This window comes from Drosophila serrata, unplaced genomic scaffold (genome assembly GCF_035046125.1).
Source record: "Drosophila serrata isolate PLE 108 unplaced genomic scaffold, ASM3504612v1 contig_26, whole genome shotgun sequence".
NCBI classification, from domain to species: Eukaryota; Metazoa; Arthropoda; class Insecta; order Diptera; family Drosophilidae; genus Drosophila; species Drosophila serrata.
In genome coordinates this window covers 214,345-236,097 of record NW_028256924.1, presented here as the reverse complement: position 1 = coordinate 236,097, position 21,753 = coordinate 214,345, and the positions used below count along the sequence as shown (strand labels likewise).

At 39.7% G+C, this 21,753-nt stretch overlaps 1 protein-coding gene across 6 annotated transcripts in view; it reads right to left on the bottom strand.

Annotated features, from left to right (window-relative positions):
• Positions 1–1,641: 1,641 nt before the first annotated feature.
• Positions 1,642–21,753, bottom strand: part of mam (neurogenic protein mastermind) — a 90,911-nt gene continuing 70,799 nt past the window's right edge. For all 6 annotated transcript variants that reach the window (XM_086831160.1, XM_086831164.1, XM_086831166.1 and 3 more), the window contains 3 exons: positions 6,303–6,591; positions 5,082–6,242; positions 1,642–5,017 (listed from right to left, as the gene is read on the bottom strand). In XM_086831160.1, coding sequence (XP_086687286.1) covers positions 4,347–5,017; positions 5,082–6,242; positions 6,303–6,591 — 2,121 coding nt within the window. In that variant the 3' untranslated portion in view covers positions 1,642–4,346. The remainder of the gene's footprint in view (positions 5,018–5,081; positions 6,243–6,302; positions 6,592–21,753) is intronic.

Sequence of the window (21,753 nt, the reverse complement as noted above, 5' to 3'; positions counted from 1 at the left end):
TGCTATAAAAACCTGCACAGAAAAGCTTTCCGAATCAAAATTAATGCTATTTTGGCATAATTATGATGTTCGGAAAACTCCGATTATTTAAGAAAATTGTCTGTTTTTATACCTTTTTGCAGAGTAAAGCTTCAGTCAGAAGATTAAAACGCAGTGAAGGAGTCATTTCCGACCCTATAAACCATATATATTCTTGATCAGCATCAACAGCCCAGTCGTTCTAGCCATGTCCGGTCAAGAAATAAATTTTTGACATTTTTCCGAAAATTGAAAATTTTATAAGGGGTTACATCATTAAAATTGCCAAAATTTGACAAAAAATTGAATTTTTTAAATTTGAAAACTGAGTATGCAGCATACTAAAAACTAGCATAGAACAGCTTTCCGAATTAAAATTAATGATTTTTTGGCTTAGTTATGAGTTTTTTTAAACTATGATTTTTTGGAAAAATTGCCTGTTTTTATACCTTTTTGCAGGTTATTATAATTTTACTCAGAAACTTATAACAGCATCAACAAACGCAGTATGCAGGGTTGTTAGTGCTATAAAAACCTGCACAGAAAAGCTTTCCAAATCAAAATTAATGCTATTTTGGCTTAATTATGATGTTCGGAAAACTCCGATTATTTAAGAAAATTGTCTGTTTTTATACCTTTTTGCAGAGTAAAGCTTCAGTCAGAAGATTAAAACGCAGTGAAGGAGTCATTTCCGACCCTATAAACCATATATATTCTTGATCAGCATCAACAGCCCAGTCGTTCTAGCCATGTCCGGTCAAAAAATACATTTTTTACATTTTTCCGAAAATTGAAAATTTTATAAGGGGTTACATCATTAAAATTGCCAAAATTTGACAAAAAATTGAATTTTTTAAATTTGAAAACTGAGTATGCAGCATTGTTAATCTACTAAAAACTAGCATAGAACAGCTTTCCGAATTAAAATTAATGATTTTTTGGCTTAGTTATGAGTTTTTTTAAACTATGATTTTTGGGAAAAATTGCCTGTTTTTATACCTTTTTGCAGGTTATTATAATTTTACTCAGAAACTTATAACAGCATCAACAAACGCAGTATGCAGGGTTGTTAGTGCTATAAAAACCTGCACAGAAAAGCTTTCCGAATTAAAATTAATGCTATTTTGGCTTAATTATGATGTTCGGAAAACTCCGATTATTTGAGAAAATTGTCTGTTTTTATACCTTTTTGCAGAGTAAAGCTTCAGTCAGAAGATTAAAACGCAGTGAAGGAGTCATTTCCGACCCTATAAACCATATATATTCTTGATCAGCATCAACAGCCCAGTCGTTCTAGCCTTGTCCGGTCAAGAAATAAATTTTTGACATTTTTCCGAAAATTGCCAAAATTGGCAAAAATTTTAGGTTTTAAACTGGGTATGCGGATTTGTTAAGCTATTTAAAACTAACATAGAACAGCTTTCCGAATTAAAATTAGTGCATTTTTGGCTGAGTTAAGCGATTTCTAAACTTTGATGTGTAGAAAAAAATGTTCATGTAAAAATATAAATAAACATATCTGCTCAAAGAATGTTATTTAAATTAAGTTACTTACTTTCGTGTTTTTCTTAATTTTGTACCTTACTTCCATAGCTGCCCTTTGCTGAATCAAAACAACTTGCATTTTATTTACAAAAGTAATATTTTTCTATTTTATTTTGTTACTTTCCTTTTTTTTAATCGTAAAAGAACATCTTCAAATGTTTTTGTTTGTTTTTTGCCTCCCAACATTTGTTCGTTCAATCTCGGAGAGAACAACAGAACGGCAAGCAGAAGACTCTTTTCACGCACCAATAAATTTTTGGCTAATCAAACATAAAACCAAAATCAAAAACTGGCCCAAATGGATGTCACTTCTGTGGTTAAAAGTAAACTTTTTGTTGCAGCAATTGCTTTTGCATTTTCTGTTTTCGGGTTTGTAAATATTTAATGTTTTCTTTTTATTTAGTTGTTTGTTTTTTTTGGTTTGCCGCTGGCAGCTGGTTGCTTTCTTGTTAATTGATATATCAAGTTTTCAAGTAATTCTCCCTCTGTTTCTAGCCAGGATGTCGGCCTGGCCAATGGAACTGCTTAGCGAGGCAGCGGCATCTGAACACACCTTACGATTTAGCTCGTAGTTTGCCTTATTCGTGGTGAAATATATATATATATAAATGTATGTATATATATATATGTAATAATAATATGCGCCATATTGTATATAGTAATAATAATATGCGTGTGTGTGTGTATATATATAATATATAATTTGTATTTAATAATAGTGTATATATAATTTGCGGTTTTCATATAATAGTTATAAACAAATTTTTACTTCGTATCTTTAGCATTAATTACAAACTACAATTCGCGTATTTTATTTTTTTTTATAATTGTAATAGTAAATTTCTGTTAGATTTTTTTGTTTTGTTTGTTTGTTTGTCTGCGGCTTAAATACTTGCATTAAATTTATAATTTTATAAATTTAGTTTTTGCTAGGCGTGTGTGCTATGGATTTTTGTTGCTTGCTGCATTTGCTGCTGTCCTCGATCCTAATTAATTTTAGTATAAACTCTGCAAAAAATGGCTGTGAGCTGTCTGTTACGATATAATTGTGGAAGTGGCGGGCGGCAGCCGCCCAATTCGAAAAATTTCTATGGCCTCGTCAACTGAACGTCTCCCTCTCTCTAACTTACGGACTTATGGAATTGCTCTAATTAGTTGTCGTACAATAATTTCATTGCTGGAATCTCTGGCGTTCTTCTCGTATTTTTTATTTTAATTTAACTTGCTTGCTTGTCAATTTAATGTTTATTTTCTCTGTTCTATATATTGTTCGTCGTCTCTGTGGGCGCGGCTCGGCTTGGCATGGCATCACTTGGTAATGCGGCCAGGCGCATTCGTAGTAAATATATAAATTTCGATCTCTGCTTATCTCCTCAAACGTCGATTTGTGGCGACTTAGGACTAATTACTATATGTACTCGTAAATTGTTAGCGCTGCTCTTGCTGCATTCGTTATCTTTATATATATTATGTTATGTATTTTGTTGTGGTTGTTGTATATCATCAATTTATTTAACAAACTACTAATTACGTTTTTTCACTACCAAAAACTACGCATAATATATATATATAGTGTATATTTTTTAAATATATATGTTTTTTGTTTGCGCAAATTCTCGCACTGTTTGCTCCGCGTTTAAAATTCCATTTAAAAATGAATGTCGTCCTATAAAAATTAATGTACAATAATAGTTATAATTAGAATAATAATCATAATAATAATAATAACTGTTTCTCCTCTTAAACTCTCTCAAATTGATGTTTGTTGTTTTTCTTTAAAAAGTTTGCGTTTTTGTTGTTTCTGTTTCCTCTCTTTTTTGATTCGCTTATTTCTCTTTTTTTCCTCAAGCTTTTTAAAAATATCACCAATATATTTTTGCTTTTTATTCCGACAGTTTTCCCATTTTTTTGTTTGCTCTTTTTCGTTTCCTTTAAAAATTAAAAAATTAAATTAAATACAATATAAAAAATGTACAACTACTATTTGTGTTTTGTTTTTTTTTTTTGTCGATTTCCTTTTTGTTTTTGTTTTGTTTTGTTGGTTCTTTTTGCGTTTCTGCTTTCTATCCCTTTTATGCTTCTTCTCCCTTTCGCTGTTGCTTAAGTAATCGAAACGAAAAAGGGGCGGCACAGCGATCCCCATGGGCGTGGCACTCAAAATTTGCATTAAGTACAAGTGCTTAAGTGTTTTCTTTTCTTTTCTTTTTTTAGTTAAAGGAAGTCTGCCTGTGTAAATCGGTTTCTTATTTGTTTTTTTTAAAGTACTTGCAAATACTTTTCGAATTTCCCTAATTTTCTTTCGTTCCGTTTGTGTTGCATTATATATGGAATGTGTTGCTGCTGCCACGCCCACAGGCTGCACGCGAACGCCTTTGGACCTTGGGAACAGCTCTCGCTAGCAATGTATATCTCTCGCTAATAATACATAAAATTACAATTACAATTACGAAATACAATACAATGGAGCCCGCGGAAATTGGAGTACATTTAGAGACGAACGAACTTAGCTTAGGAATAAATTCACACTCACATGCAGACACACACTCACACACTCAGACACACACACACAAATATAACAAACAAAATAACTTTCGTTGGCAGGAACGCGGGTGGGAGGCCGGAACGGGGCGGGGTCAGTAACAACAACAGTGTGGCAACAAAAAAATACAAAATACAAAAAATAAAACCTAAACAAAACTGAGGCAACATCGTGGTGGTTATGGTTATGGTGGTTGGAGGTTGGAGGTGGTGCTAGTGGTGCTAGTGGTGGCCAGTGGCTGCATCTACGGCATGTTGAAGTCCTGCAGATTGAAGTTGTCATTGTCGAGGGAATTGATCAGATCCTGCGTGGAGAAGTTGCTATCCACGGGCAGGTTGTCCAGGAATTCGAGACACAAGTCATTCGAGTTGGCCACCACCGAGTTGATCGTTTGGCTTATGGAGCTGGCACTGGCAATGGTCGTTGTGGAGTTGCCACCGCCACCGCCGCCACCAACAACCGCCGAGCCACCTGCCCCGCCGCCGCCACCATTATTGTTGCTTGCCGGCACACCGCCATTGCCCGCTCCACCGCCGCCACCGGGACCCATCTGCATCTGCATCTGCTGCTGGTGCGTCGTGGTGGTGGTGCTCTGCACAAACTGCTGCTGCTGCATGGTGATCTGCTGCTGCTGCTGGGTCTGGCTCATGTGCATGCTGGACATTTGCATCTGGCTGGCCATCATGCTGTTGCCTCCAGACTGCTGCTGCTGCTGCTGCAGGAGTTGCTGCATCTGCATCTGGTTGTTGCCGCCGCCAGGTCCGCCCATGTGCTGCTGCTGCTGCTGGCGCATCAGTTGCTGCTGCATTTGCGCCGGCGTCATCTGCATCTGTGGCACTTGCGGGCCGGACATCATGCCACCGGCATTGGGTCCATTGCCAGCTGCATTGGGAGCGCCATTGGGCATAAAGTTGCCTGCAGAGAAACGATTCACGAGATTAGTAAATCAAACAAAGATGTTATCCGAAGGTAAACTCACCCCCATTGAAGCCACCGGGACCCTGTCGCATGGGTCCGCCGGGTCCGCCGAAGCCCATCTGGTTCTGCTGCTGCTGCGACATCATCATGTGCCGCCACTCCTGCTGCGAGCCCATGGGCATACCGTCGGGCGTTACCTGGACATTTGGCGGACGCTGCTGCTGCTGCTGTGGACCGCCGCCCATGGGTCCCGCTCCGCCGCCATAGGGTCCACCCATGCCGCCACCTCGGGGACCGCCGCCTGCTCCGCCGTGCTGCTGCTGCTGCTGCATGTACATCGCATGCTGGGGCCGCATCATGGGCCCGGAAGGCGGGATGGGTTGCTGGGTCATGCGCCGCATGGCCGCCGCCTGGGCAGCGCTGTTGGGAAAGCGCCCACCGTTGGCGCCACCCACGCCTACTCCTCCCACGCCTCCGACTCCGACACCAACGCCCACGCCCACACCGCCACCGCCCACTGTCTGCTGCATCATCTGGGCCTGCATCAGCTGCGCCTTGGTGGCATTGTACTCGGGCGGCGGTGGACGGGCACCGGACATGTGCTGCTGCTGCTGCTGCATCGCCTGGGCGCGCATCATCTGCTGCTGCTGCAGGAACTTGGCCTGGTTGGGATTGGGTCCACCAGGACCTGGTCCGGGTCCGGGACCTCCGACGCCGCCAACACCATTGCCGCCGCCCATCATCATCTGCTGGGCACTGGGTCCGCCGGCATTCGGATTCATTTGCATCGGGTTCATGGGTCCACCCATCTGCATGCCCGGCATGCCGCCCATGGGTCCGCCCATCTGATTCATTGCACCGTTGTTGGGACCACCGGGTCCTCCAGGTCCGCCATTGACCCCCAGGCCGGGGCCCAGGCCAGCTCCTACTCCGACTCCAACCTGCGGCTGCTGCATGCTGAGCGGTACATTGGGACCGCTGGCATTGGCCGCCGCCTGCGCCTGCGCTGCTGCTGCCGCCGCTGCTGCAGCCGCTGCCTGGGCCTGCGTCTGACGCTGGCGCATATTTGGAGGCACCTGCTGCTGCTGCTGCTGGGCGGCTGCCTGCTGCTGTTGCGCCGCCGCTGCTGCTGCTGCCGCTGCAGCTGCCTGTTGCTGCTGCTGCTGCTGCTGGTTGAAGTTCATGCTTTGGCTTTGGGAGAGCGAGAAGCCATCGGAGGGAACTGTAGGATTGTAGAGATTAAATTTATGTGTATATAGAAATAAAGATTCGACTTGCTTACCATTTGCATTGCTCATGTTTTGATTTGGTTGCTGCTGCTGCTGCTGTCCGGGATTGGGACCACCGTTGCCCACTCCCACGCCCACGCCCACGCCTCCAACACCCACATTCACGCCTCCAGCGGCATTGCCGCCATGCGGCTGCTGCTGGGGATTGGGTCCATTGTTGCCACCGGGCTGCTGCTGCTGCTGCTGTGCCTGCTGCTGGCTAAAGAAGACACCTTGCTGGGCGGCCACCGAAACATTGCTCTTCATGTCGCCACTCAGGTGAAGATGCTGGCCAGCGGACACCTGGAATGGGTTAAGAGTTTGATTTAGTTATGTATTAGTTAGGAATTTTATTTTACAGACTTAGATAAAAAGGTTTAATGGGTTAACTTCTTAGGTAAGAAAGATATTTCTTAGTGATTTTAACCTGTATTTAAAATACTTTATCTTGTAAATAATATATTTTACTTTATAAAGAATTAATACTTAGAAAAGTATAAATGAAAGCATCGATAATAAATCATCTAAATCATATACCTTTGACTTTTTAGTTCAAAACAACCCAGGAGATAGCTTTTTTTACCTAAATCTCCACCTTAAGAATGAAGTGATTTTCACAATCCCTAGATCCTCCTTCTTCAGGAAACTCCAATCAAATGACTTCCAAGCAAAGACATCTTATGGATCTTTGATCTATATCTGGGATGTGTGTGTGTGTACGCATTCGACAGGCCACTCGAATGGTTGTCAGAACTTGCTCCTTGCTCCTGGCTCCTGACTCTCTCTCTCTCTCTCTCTTGCCTGGCAGTTCGAAGGATTTTTGAGGCTAATACCCGACACATTGCTTGGCAAGGGGGGAAGAGCCAGGCGAAGCAATACCAACACCTTCTCCATTTGCAGCTGTCTCATTTGCTGTCAACTCGATGTGTGTGCGTTGTCACACACTCACACCCGGGTGTGTGCTCGAGTGTGTGTGTGTTGTGGGTGGTTTTTGAGGGAGACAACTTTTGGGTGGGCTTTCAAGCTTATTATCGCCAAGGATGGCTTTCAAATCCGCATTGACTGCCAAGCACAAACAGACACACACACACACACACACACATTCGCAGGACACCATCCCGGAGAGAAGCCAGAGGCAGGCATAAATCTTTCGGCACTTTTTCATAGTCTACTTTGCTGCGTCTGCTTGCTTCTTGTGTGAGTTCGGGGGTTTCCCCCGCTTTCAGCAGCCAAATTTGCCATTCATTTGTTATTGTAATGGGCCGGCGACCCCTCCTCCCCCTACCTCTCACCCAGAGAACAGCGGCGGTAGCAACATGCAAAATGAGCGGAGGACACCGATCGACCCTGGTTACTTCAATGCCAAACATCCTTCGCATCCTTCGGCTGAACGAAACCCACCCAATATGCCCTCGACTTCCGATGGCGAGCAAATAAATCTTGGCACTGGACAACACACTGAGCACCCTGGTTACGGAACTCGGTGCGAAGCCACTAGCCTGCCTTTTGATGGTAATTTTCATTGGGGTTTTGGCACCACTGTGCGCGGTGGGAAATGCCACGCTGATTTTTCCTTTTTCGTGGGGATTTTGCAGTCTGTCGCCATGTCATGTGTGACCATAGGCGGGAATAGGATGAGGAGTAGAAGGAGAATCATCAGCAGGAGCAGGAGCAGGAGCAGGAGCAGGAGTAGGAGCAGGTAAAGGAGCAGGAGCAACAGTAGGAATAGCAAGGAAGCAATACCAACTAAGCAACTCTTTTGCGGTTGCCTTTGTGTTTGGTTCACCCATTAATTGAGCAAAATAAGAAGTGTACGTTGGAGCCAACAGAAATTAACATATAAGTTCCAATTATAAAGATATAAACAAGACTGGAAACTAAGTTGAAAAAAAAAGAAATTTAAATCATGAAAATTGATCATAACTAATCTAAAAATGCACTAATTTTAATTCGGAAAGCTGTCCTATGTTAGATTTTAATAGGTTGACAAAACTGCATACCCAGTTTAAAACTTAAAATTTTTGCAAATTTTAATGATGTAACCCCTTATCATTTTTTCTAAAAATCGACCAAAATTAAAAAATCTTGTTTTCTGCAAAAAATAGCTAGATCAATTCGCCTTTCAATGCTGATCAAGAATTCATATAATTTATAGGGTCGGAAATGACTCCTTCACTTTGTTTTAAGCTTTTGATTAAAATTATAATACCTTGTGATCATACCCTTACAGGGTATAAAAAACGATTCTTAACTATAACAATCTATGGATAAGTACGTCCTAAAGAGTATACAGCCACACAATCTGTCTCGTTAATGAACACCATTTAAGAAAATACTTCAGAAAAAAGGTTTGCCAGAGACTCGTATTAAAAAAAAAATCGTTCTGAGAAGATTCAGCTTTTAAAATGTTTTAAATTTAAAAAAAATGTATTTCCTCTATTCAAACATAGGATATTTTCAATGTCCTAACCTATCCTTATTGGCTCCTTTGTTTGATTGCTACTGCTTTTTGCTCCCGCTCCTGCTCCTGCTCTGCTGTTGTTGCTGTTTCTGTAATTGCTTGTTGGTTTAATTTATTGTGTGTTTTCTGCAGCTCCACGCATTTTCATTTCCATTTCCATTTTCATTTTCAGCTGCGAGTCTCTCGTTCGCGTGTGAGTGAGAGAGCGTGGCGTAAAGTACGCTGATTAAAAGTCATGGACTCTCGCCGGGGCTAATTGAAGTTTAGTGCCTTGGCTTTGGCATTGGGCCTTGTGTGTGGCGGAGTAACCTTCCCAAAGCACACCACCACCCACTAAATAACACCTGCCTACTAAACCTGAGCCCCCTCTCTCTCTCTTCTTTCCCTTTTCATTCGACGACTGTTGGCCATAAATCATGAGCCTGCCTCGCAGGATTCAAAGGTGAGTTGTGCAAAACAAAAGAGTAGCAAAGGAAAATGGTATATGGTTTTTGGGAATGATATGTGTGCTTACATAAGGCTCTGAGAGAGGGTTTATCTGGGAAATAAAAGTCTCGAGTTTAAAGGGTTTTTAAGTAGAAAATAATTCCAATACTCTTTTATCGAATTTACAGAAATATTTACAAGTTAAACTCATATAAACCTGAAGCTAAAGGAGTTGCAGTATACTCTTCACTTGTTTATTTTGGCCTGGCAAAATAACTTGTTGGTTTTTATAAGCCTTGGCATCTCTTTGAGACCTTCGGCTTTTGCCTCTTCCCCTTCGCCTGCCCCATAAATTCCTTGGCCAAAATGAAGTCGATGGGCTTTGGTTAAACATCGATTGGCTGTGGCGGTTTGAAGCCAGGAACAAGTTCATAAAACAAATCATTACAGCAGCTTTCATAAAAAAAAAAGAAAAGACTAAACCCACGCACACCCACTAATATATAAAATATCAATAAAAAAAAAAGTTTAAAGGTAACTGACGAGGACGAGGACGAGGACGAGAACGTAGCTGACGACGGCTTGGCGGTCATGTAAGTGGGAGAGTAGGAGGAGCAGGAGGAGCAGGAGGAGCAGGAGGAACAGGAGCAGGATTCAATGGTGGAGTGAGGGAAGGAAGCTTGTGGAGACGCCGCACGAGCGCGTAAATCCTGCAGCTATTACCCCAGCGCCGCCATATTGATTGCGCTGGAGACAAACACAGATACAGCTACACTCACACACAGACACACACACACACGCACGCAACGAGCGCAGATACATACTAGGCACTGGGAGAAATTAAGGGGTGTCTTAGTTTTAGAATAAGTTGTTATAAAATCCTTTAAAGCAATATAATATATACTATTTGAAAAGCTTTTATTTAGGAAATACATTGATTTTTAAAGAAGATTGAGTTAGATTTAAGTAGATTATTTTTCCAAGTGCACTCAGAGGCATTGGCATCGGCATCGGCAAGGACTCTAAGCAGGAAATGCGCATTTGACAAGCCAAAAAGATTGCCGCACGCCCCACGCGCTGTCAAGGGAATGATATTCCAGCCAGGAGAGGATTGGGGGACATCCTGTGAGGGAGTATGAGTATGGGGTATGCCTTGCATATAGACTTGACAATGATATATGTGACTATATCCTAGCTAGTGTGTGTGTGTGTGTGTGTGTGTGAAAAAAAAGAAAAACAAAGAGACAAAAACAAAGATACAAAACGAAGAACATAAAACTCCAAAGGAACTGCGGTCCCCATTTTGTATCCTCACACATCCTGGTTGCCTTCATCTCCAACTTGGGCTGACCAGGCACAACTGTACCCACAAAAACCCAAGACAAACTTGTTGCCCTTACCTTTTGCTGCCTGGCACTGCTGCACTTAAGGTAATTGAAAAACTTGCCAGACCAAGGAAAACCCACACTAACCCACACCAAAAAGCAGGTGCGAAAAATCTCAACAAAAGGTTTTTCTGATTAATTATTATTGTAAGTAGGAATCAGAATGAGATGCAGCAATTTTTCTAAGCAAAACTATATAATTAAAGTGGTCTCAAGGTTAAACAATCTCTTTATGAAGGGAACTATATTTAAATGGGGTTTGTTATACAAGAATAAGTTTATTTCTAGAGCCATTTGTTATATGATTTTAATGAGCTTTAACCTGGTTTATATTATTAAACATTAAACTATATAGAGTTTTGCTTCCTTACTTATTTAATTTATATTCTTTTCTTACTTTATTTCTTATTTTATTAAATATTTTAGTAACAAAAAATCTTCTATAAACCTACAACCAATTTAAAGAATTGAAAAAGCAACTGCATTTGGGTTAAAGTAACTCATAAAGCCCATAAAAGCCACCCACTTAGTGCATTTTTGGCAACGAACCAAAAAAAAAGAAGGAAAAACCCGACTGAAGAGTCAATGAAATTAGCAAAGAGGCCACGCCCACTGCGACGCCCACTTACAAAACGCCCCCCAAACATGATTTAGTCTGCGCTTTAGTTTCTTTTACCATATTTTCAGTTTTCTGTTCTGTTTTTTCCGTATATTTTGGCAGCGAAGCCAAAAAATCCTAAAATGAAGCCAAGGGAATTCCACCCGCTGGGTGTCTGTCATTGGATATTTGTGTGACATAAACTAGCTGCTGCTCTGCAGAGAACTCCTCTTCCTATAACTCCTATCCCTATACCTATACCATCCCAATCCCAATCCCAATCCCAATCCCAATCCAATCCAATGAGGTGTCCGCTCTGCGTTATTTAACGAAATTATGACAACGACAGCTGGAGAAAGGATGATGAGAAATCTCATTTGGAAAAGCGAATTTGATTTTTAATTGCCGGCGACAAGCAGCAGCTCAGAAATAATATGATTTTCGTAGATGGAAAATGCAATTTAAAAGGAATTTTATTAAAACGGATTAAAGCTAGTCGGAACTAAGTTATAAAGTAGAGAATATATTTTGCTTAAAAACCAAAAAGAGATTGAAATTGAATGTGAAAAGTAAGAAAAGATAACTACTCCCAAAAGTATTTTCCATATTCCATCCCTTAGTGACTCTATTTATCGGCTTAATCTTCCCAAAAAAGCAAGTCTTAGCCAAATGAGGCAAACACAATTGACCTTTTGCCGTTCAATTAGCCATAATTATGCTCACTTTCGGTGGCAAATACCTGAATGCAACACACAAATACACACACACACACTTGGAATTCCGAGATGCAGCAGGCCAAGCTATATCCTTAATGTTCTGCAAAATCTCCTGGGCAGGGATATAGTATAACTTTCACCCTCACACACACACACACTCTGGGAAACAATGGCATCCCCACATATCCTTTTCCATCCTTCCCTCATCCACGTTCCCGTCATCATCATCATCATTGTTGATGCCGACATATCAGCCAACTTTCAGCCCCTTTTTCCCATATTTCCCTGCTGCCACCCAAAGGACGAGTCTCTGAGTTTTCCCGGGGTAGGAAGGAGACAGGAGCGGGCAACTTTTGAAACAGTTGCAGTTTGCACACAATGCCCAACAATCTGCAGCGTGGAGCGAGAGTCGAGGAATAGATACAAAAGCCGACAAAGCCCCAACACCCACCGCCACCCGCTGTCCATTTTCCCCTGGTTTTTCAGTACAGTAGTAGGGTTGCCCAGTTAGCCAGATTTTTCAGATACATTTCGGATATAGCTGATATACCGAATTTGTAGCCTAAAACTATATTAATTAAAATAATGCATTCCGATACCAATGGAAAACTAATAAAGAAATACATGAGAAGCTTCCTTCTCCTGACAAGTTTATGGTGAGTTATCGATTTAATAAATAGATATCAAAATAAATGAATAAGAAAAAGCAATTTAAAGTAAGTAAGTATATAGTTTATATAATCAATCAAGTGTTGTAGTTAATATTTCCTTTCCAAATATACCCTTGCAGGGTATTATAATTTTAGCCAGAAGCTTAAAACAAAGTGAAGGATTCATCTCCGATCCTATAATCCTAAATAATATATATTCTTGATCAGCATTAAAAGGCGAATCGATCTAGCTAATTTTTAAAGAAAACATAATTTTGTAATTTTTGTCGATTTTTAGAAAAAATTATCAATAAAATTGCCAAAAATGTTAGGCTTTAAACTGAGTATGCAGATTTGTAAACCTATTAAAAACGAACATAGGAAAGCTTTCCGAATTAAAATTAGTGCATTTTTGGCTGAGTTATGCGATTTTTAAGCTATGATTTGTTGAAAAATGTTAATCACTTAAAATTTTCCTTATTTTTTTGTACCTTACATATATTTTTTTTAACAAATTTCCCCAGCAATAGAGCTGCTCACCACTATTTCCCCAGCAGTTTTCAGTGTAAAAAGGGATGTGTGTGTTTGCGCGTATTTCGGCTGCTGCAGCTATGTCAATGATCATAAATTAAACTTGCAATAATTATAAATTAAATTTTGGCATAAATGGCCATGAGGCCTCCGCAAATGCATATAAATGGGAGTAGTTTTTGGGTGGGTGGCGAGGGGTTTTGGGTGGTGGTGGTGCCCGAAATGAACTGCACTATATGCATATGTCATGTGGGTCACACGGGGTGGTTCTGGGAGGTGGAATGGAGAAGGGTTTGAAATCCAGGGTAAATCGGAGCCGTGGGGCTCGCTTAAATTATTGGGCTATGGGCTTTGGCGATGGATATGCCTTTGGTTCGATTTGTTGGCTCCATTTCAAAGGGGTTTCCGCCTACTTTATATATAGGAGGTGTGTATATACATATGTCTATATAACATATATATAGGGGGAGAAAGGAGGAGGTACATGCAAGGCTCAGGCACACCTGTGGACAATTTATGAAAACATTTTAATGGATCGTCTGTCAAAAAGTTTACGTGGTCGAGAAAAAGGGGTCTTTCAGCTGCTCAGTTCTGTGTTTTTTTCCTACGAAAGCCTATTTTGATTCGGAATTTAATACAATTTTCTAAAGGGTTAATGACATTGTTTTGGGATAAAAGTTCAATAAATCTTGCATGGAACTTTAAGAGAAAAATAAAACAAGATAGTCTTATTATAAAGTCTTTCATTAACTTTCATAGAAACCTTCTTAACCTTTACAACTAGATCAATTTCAGGGTTTTATAAAATCTATGTATCAAGAGGTATAAAAAATGAATTGAATTTTATTAAAAACATTCATTAATTTACTTTAATTAATTTATTATCATTTTAAAAGCCAAAAGCTAAGTTTATTTAATCATTCCATAAAACATACTAGCAATTTTTTAATATCCCTGTCTGTCAAGCTTTTAAAAAAACATAAATTCGCATCCAAAACATGAATCAAATAAAAATTTAATTAATTTATTTGCCCAGAGAGAAACCTTTTTAAAATGTTCATCAATTGCAGAAGAGACATATCGATATGGAGAACCTAATCTGGCAATGATTTCATTACCTTGATTTATGGTTTGCTGCAGATTCTCTTTCTTTTTCCCCATCAATTAAAAAGCATAGCAGAAAAAATCAACTAACTCAGCATTGCCTTGATGGATTTTGAAATTAAATTTAATTTGCAATTGCATTTTTAATTCCACTTTAATGGGAATTCCAAATCGCTTTGTACTGGAGTGTACTGAACCGTGGAGAAACTGCACTCAGTCTGAGACTAATTAGTGTAAATATTTTGCTTCCAATATTTGATTTCTCCCCCCGTAATTGCTCTGGATAATGGGGCGATCATTATTACTCGATCGATCGAGAGCTGATCCCCAATCATAATCACATGATCGCTTCCTGCATTAACGAGCCTTAACGAGCTGCAAAAAAAGATCTCGGATGAGATCATAACGTAGTTCTGTGTGTAATTTCGTGCTTATCTTGGAACGATAAGAGAGACACAGAGAGGGAACAGAGCCGGAAAATCAAGAAGATTTCTTCCGATGACTCATTAGGGTGGCATCTGATAGATAAAAGCAGCTGCAAGCTGAACAAAGCCAAAAGGCACGGCGCACGATCGAAACATGAAAATAGCATTGAGAAGAATTCTACAATTCCTCTCAGTTTTTCTCTCTTCATTTTTGTTTTCTGGCGAATGCATCTATGAGTTGCAAATGAAATTCTCTGAAGAACAGAGCGCTTTTCTGACTCAGCCAGCAACAAAATTAAGACGGAACGTGACAAGGTTCTTTAGTATTAAAATTATAAGAAAAAGAATCTGAAACACGGAAGAGTGACGATTTCTTTCCAGAAAATCAAAAATTCCGAAGAAGAAACTCTTTAAATTTATAAAAAAGTAAAAGATTTTAGATAGGTTTTATGGTAGAAGGATCGCAAGGGTTCTCGGTACCCCAAAAATAATATTGCATACTTTTGGATAACATTTTTAGGGTTTTCAAAATGCCAACAAATTATGGATATAATAATATTCATTTTTAATATCAACAATTTAAAGCTTAACTATAAATTCAATAGTTAATTAATCTTATATTTCCCACTTAAATCTCACAAAAATACAGCTCTTTCTATCTCTCTCTTGGTAAAAACCCCTTCCCAAAAAAAGCAAAACCTTTACCAAAAAAAAATAACATTTCACCTAAAAAGAAGAATACATTCACCGGATTTCCTCTCGATTTCGATAAATCGAGAATCAATTGCTCTTTGGTAAAAATTTTTGCAACATATTTGCGTATGCATGTGCCGGAACTTTGTCAGCAGAAAGTTCAACATTCGTTAATTTTATTTACACACACACACACAGTCACGCAGATACACACACACACACACACACTCAGTTATACACACTTTGGCAAATAGAGGACGACACAACACAAACACACACATACAGAAAATGCAAACAACAAACAAAAAAGCAAAGCTGCAAATTTGGCAAAATTATCCAGGCGATGCCTGCCCCTCCACTCTTCTCTGTCCATTTTCCGGACGATTTTCCACCCACTTTCCACCTCTATTAGGATCACCTGGAAAATGGGGAAATTTGCTACGCATTTTCAGCTAAATTCGATGCGTTTTAGCATTGATTTTTCAGCCACAATCAGAAATGGCAAATGAAACATGAAAGTATAGAAATTTTCCTGCCTAACTACGATTGCTTATTGTTCAAGTTAATTTAAAATATTAATGAATAATTCATTTGTTTTAGTTATAAAAGTAATTAAGTGGGGCTAGACTAAAAGGGTCTAACCTTGCTTTGCCAAAAAGTAAACTTTATTTCACTTGTATTCCTCTGGCATTTGCCACACATTTTCCACACATTTCCACATCCTCTCCAGCTCCACTTTTCCCACTTTTCCCCTTTTCCCACTAACCTCAACCATTTACATTTTCAATTACTTTGGCTCGGCGAGTTTTCAAGTGACGAGCATTAGACACGCACCGCAGCCACGCCCACCACAACGCCCACCTGGAAGATCAAATGAATGCCGAGAGTTTAGACAATATAAAATCACACATACGCCACGTGGGCCCAAAAGTCTTGACTCTTCAAAGGATTCTTGTGCGAATAATGCAAAACTAATAGCAAAAGGATATATCCTTGCTGTAGAAATTACCATATAAACAGAGAGAGAGAGAGAGAGAGAGAGAGAGAGTGGGAGAACCCCGAAACAAAACTAAAATTACTATATTATTTAGCGTGACACTGGTTGCCTCCTGTATTATTCGCGTCTACATTATATTGATTTTCCCCTCCCCCCGTCCATTGGAGGAGACTACATGCGGTCTATATTTAAAATGTTTTCAAAGTGACGTCAGCAGGGGCTTTTCTATTTAAGGAATACAAGTATCTCAGAGGTTGCATTTTGGAACAAAGTGAACAAGAGTTATGATTGTCTTTTGGCAGAAGGATACTGGGGAGTATATTTTAATTGACGTCAATTGTGTTGGTTATGTTTATTATTTTTATTGATGTGACAAAGATCTTGTTAACAAAGATGTTGTTATTTATGGCGTTGACAAGGTTGTCATCAGTATCCGATAGTATGAGATATTATGATATATATTAGCATTAAGTTTAGTTATCTATTATTTTAAAGGTATATCTTATAGAGAACTTAAGTGCAGAGATCCTAGGAAAAACCCTGTTAAATCTAAGAAACAAGGAGTCAAAGAATAGCTTTAGATTCTCTTTACAATTTTACCATAATCTTACAAACCTTTCAAGCTATTTTTAAGTACATTTACACCCATTAAAATAACATATTGTTTTGCCTTTAATTACTATTTCTCCTATACCATAATTCCATTTTGATTTTTCATCATCTATTTCTGTAATTTTCTTCTTATTTTTTTCTTGCAACTGTGTTGTTTCGTGTTATGACCGTAAAAGTGTGGCAAATGTAAGTGAACAACAACAACACAACACTTTTCTGACCACTTGACCTCTCCGGCATTGCCCCGATATGGTGACCCCGGCAGGACACCCACCCACCCACTGCATCTCATCCTGCTCACCCCCCCAACCAACGAGTCCTTCATCCCGGTTTGTTGTTGGCAAAGTAATTAATTTGATAAAGTGGCCGGGCAAAACGTTTCTGCAATGGGTGTTTTTCGAAGGGGAAAGAATTGGGGCAGGAGAATGAAGGATGTGGGTATGCCCAAGGTGTTGTTACCAGGGCAGACATATTTATGACCGGGAATATATATGTCCTTTCGGTATATATATATATATATAAACATATATATCTATGTGTGTAGTGGCAACAGATTGTGCGTTCTGTTTGGGCAGTTAATGAAATGAGTTTGGTTGTCAACAGGAGGAAAGGAAGGAAATGCAAGGGAATGGGGGAAAACCCTCTCGGACTGGCAAATGTCACTGAAAATTATTTTGCGTGTGACCAGAGCAACAAAATTTAATGGAATTTCAAATGTGCAGTGTTTCCCCCTTAAGCCTTATGTCCCTGATCCCCATATATATCCCCTTATCCCTATATCCCCCCTATTCTAACTACAATTTACACTTGACCAGGACTCGTTTTTGGCTCGGCTTTTGCCTCGTTTTCTCCTCGTTGGTTTTAACATTTTGCATTATTTTACATCTCCAAGAGAGTGTGTGTGTAAAATTTAAACAAATTGTGCAAATACTTTGTTTTTCTGATATGTCAACCTTGCCTTGGCTTAAAACTAATTTGAATACAGAGAAAAGGACTGCATTTGTTGATAACAACCAAACTTTGGACTAGACTGATACCTAAAACGAAAGTTTTTCACGAAAACGGAAGCAACAAAAATATACAACAAATATATATGTATAAGCGGAAAAACATTTTGTAAATCTCTTTTTTTTTGGCAAGCCCTGGCTTCAGTTGGTAACGCTTTTTATGCCCTGGCAGCCTATAAATATGCGACGTGAGCTGTTTGCTTAAAGCACACACATACACAGCAAGGAAGGAGCATAGCATACTTTCCAGGGTTCGCCAAGCAGGATTTGTTTCTCGAGATTAGAAAAATTAAACTTAGAAGGGGAGAGAGAGAGAGAGCGGAAAAACTGAATAGCAAGTGGAGACAAGCAAATTATAGCAAATAAAATGCAAAACCAGTAGCTGGCACAAACTTTTCGCTCTTCGCGAATAATAATTTCCATTAAAATAGATTAAAAACTGAAATATTTATACATACATATTATCCCTCCCCTTCCTCCCTTTCTCTCTGTATCTCCTTGTGATGCCCCAAGGAGGTGAAAGTATTAAAAGCACTTGCCACTTGCCACTTGCCACTTGCTTACGCATTCCTGGCTGCCATGTCTTTCCTTGTATCGGTGTCGGTGTTATATGAAGCGGATTACATGGCATAATAATCACGACAACCCCATATATACATATATACTTCTATATATATATTTATATAGATAGCAAAGGGGCTAAGAACACGCGCAAATATTAAATTTTATGCCAGCAGCAAGGGGAAAAGCTACAGGGAAAAACGCCGCAGGGAAATGCTGGGCATACGGTAAGGTAGCAATCAGCACTTGTCGAGGGGGGGAGAAGGCGGAAAAACTGATAGAAAATAAGCCAAAAGCCCAGCTAAATGCTGGATGGATGTCTGAATAAACTGATTGATATTGCTGCCATAAGCTCCAAACAGATAATCCCTCAAAGTCTCTCTCTGAGAACTATAATTGAAAAGCAGGTGAAATTCGGGGAAACTCTTTAGTCATTTTCACACATCTTCAAAAACTCGACTAGGAAAAACACTTAAACCCTAAACAGACGCCAAAGTTCATCAACTTTCAACGCCGCCGTCGACACCTTCGAAAAATTGATTGAAACGCGAAGGCGACGATGCCGGAAAACCAAATGAAAATATTACCAAACTTTCCCAAGAGACAGAGAGAGAGGGAGAAGCATCTTCATTGCTCCTTCTCGCAGGACGATTTTCCTCGTCTGAAACTGACACGAATGGGAATATAAAAGGTAAATAATGTGACCTTTGAGAGCATCAAATGCGTTACATAATGGTCCAAAAAGAAAAGCATACATAAAAACAAAACTGAAATCACTAGTAACCGAAAAATTGGGATGCCCCTCCAAAAAAAAAAGAAACGAACAAAAAACAACAACAGGCGGAAAATTCGTTGAATTATGAAACAACCGGCAAACAACAACAATTTCCTTAGCTTTCTTTGTTGCTTCTTTTTGGCCTTTTTCGGAAAAGTTTCTTTACTCATAAATAGGTTTGTTGCTCCCCTCACTTAGAGCCTTGTCTTTTCTTCGAGAGAGTGAGGAAGTTGAATTTATAGGGGTTAAACCTGTTATAAAGATGTACAATCTGTCTCATAACTCTTAGGATATATATATATAATCCACGTAAAATCGAGTTAGGAGAGGAGTTATCAGAGCTATATGGAAATCGGTGACAGTTGTTGCTTAAAAAAAGGAAAACACCACGGAAATTATTCCTAAAAATATCTCTAAAAGTATTAAATACAATTTTTTGAAATACCTGATATGTAAAACCCCAATCTTTAAGGTACAGAAATTCTTTCTCCTTTCAAATTAAATAAAAATACATATGTCTCTTTAAGAATATACAACCAATTACCAACACTGTCCAGGAAAACCCCCGAATTTTCGCTGGATTTACTTTTTATGACCTTGACGCCTGCGCAGTTGCCTTTTGCCATTTCATTATATGTACTTTGGATGCTGCCTAGAGATCTCAGCCGCGGGGTTATAAATTATTTATTGTTTTTTGATACAAAATGACTTTGGAGTTTTTCTTTCTTTCGCTGGGAAAAATCAAAGAGGGTTCAGGGTTAAGAGAGAGGGCTTTGTTTGGTTCCTGGAACTTCCTGGCTGGGTCGCATGTGGCGCTGGGCTTTGCTCCCGGGTTACTTCATTAAGTCGCCCGGGCCAAGTCATAAAATCTGATATGACCCTCTGTCTCTCTGCCTCTCTTTCTATCACTCGCTGTCTCTATATATATCGCTCTCTCTATCCTGCAAGAAGGACTGGCGAACGAACGAGCGGGCGAGTATAATTTCCGCACATTTTCACGTTTTGCACATTTCCGTTGCATACTGTTGTGCGCGCCCCGGCATTTTGATGACGTTCTCCTCGACCCACCAAGGACTCCTCCTACTCCCCCATTTTTTATTGTATTTTGTACAAATTTAGCTGGTTGCTAGAACTACACATTGTGGCCCTGCGATTGCTGGCATTTTAACGAGTTAATGCAGGGAGCAGGACATGCAAAATGGCCAGCATTTTTGGAATTGGAATTCATTGAACTTTGAGTCCTGGTTTTTGTTGTTCTCGGTTGCTTTGGTTATAGGTTGGATTATGTTTAATATTATTTTCATAAGTATCTGATGATGAAAGTCATTCAATTTGTATTAAAAGCTACTTTATTCTTGTTGAGAAAGTGTTGGGGTTTTTATGTTCTTAAGGATAAACTTTGAAAGTATCTCTCTTCTAAAATGCTGATGAGAGTAGTTTAAAAATATCACTCTTTTCATTAAAAATTAATTTTGAGAATGCTCTCAAGCTTTTATCACATTAAAATTTAACTAACAAGTTTTTTAAAACTTCTCAGATTTCAGACTAATTTATTTTCTGTTAATTTTCCGAAATTCCTTTTCTTGTTAATTGCCAAGAAATCCTGTTCCTATTCCTTGTATTTTCTTTTGAGTAAAAGAAAACCTCATTAGTCATATATATTTTGTAATTTCATTCGCTTCTTTACATTCCTCCACTTTAGCTCTGCATTATTTTCAATTTCTTTGCTGGCCGCTTAATTTATTGTACATATTCCAGCACTCGCTTCCTTTTTTGTGTCGACCGACCTTTCTTTTGTCATATTTATTGTACATTTTACACTTTGCCCACTCATTTCTTGCACTTAAGGGGTTTCCACACACACACACACACTTTCTTCCCATTGCTCCCCTTCAAATATATTATTGAGCTGGGGAAAAACTCGTTGAATCCGATGTTGTTTTGGCTTTTCGCAACCAACCCTCCTCAGCTCAAAGGGGGCATTTTTAATGAGTCCTATGCAAATATATCGTTAGACTTAAGTGTGTATACGTGTTGTGTCTTGGCCCGATAAGCGAGCCAAAGGATTGTGACGGGGCCGCCCGCCTTTGATTATGACAGCCACCAGCAGCATCCACATTTCCGTTGAGGAAAACCTGCCATGAAAGAGGAGCGGTGGGAAAACTAGACGCCAAGGCCCTCGGGTGGGTGGTGGCGGAAAAGCTGAGTGGCTAGTGGGCAGTCGGAATAAAAAATTATAATAAACCCCCAAAAATTTCAATCTCAATCGTCAACAAGTTTCACCTCCTCCAAAAACTGTTTTCTCTCCCTCCTTACTTGCTTTCCCTGGCTTTTCTCCTCGCCTGCTTCAACTATTTTCCTATGCACAAGGGTGGGAGGGAAATGGGTTTCCCGACTTGAATGGTGGGGGGGTGGGGGAAAAGTCTCAGGCAGTCGAGGGTTAATGCATGAACGAAATTCATGGCAAAACTTGAACTGAATGTGCCCAGAACCAGGACACCTAGAGAAATCGTAAAGGAAATAA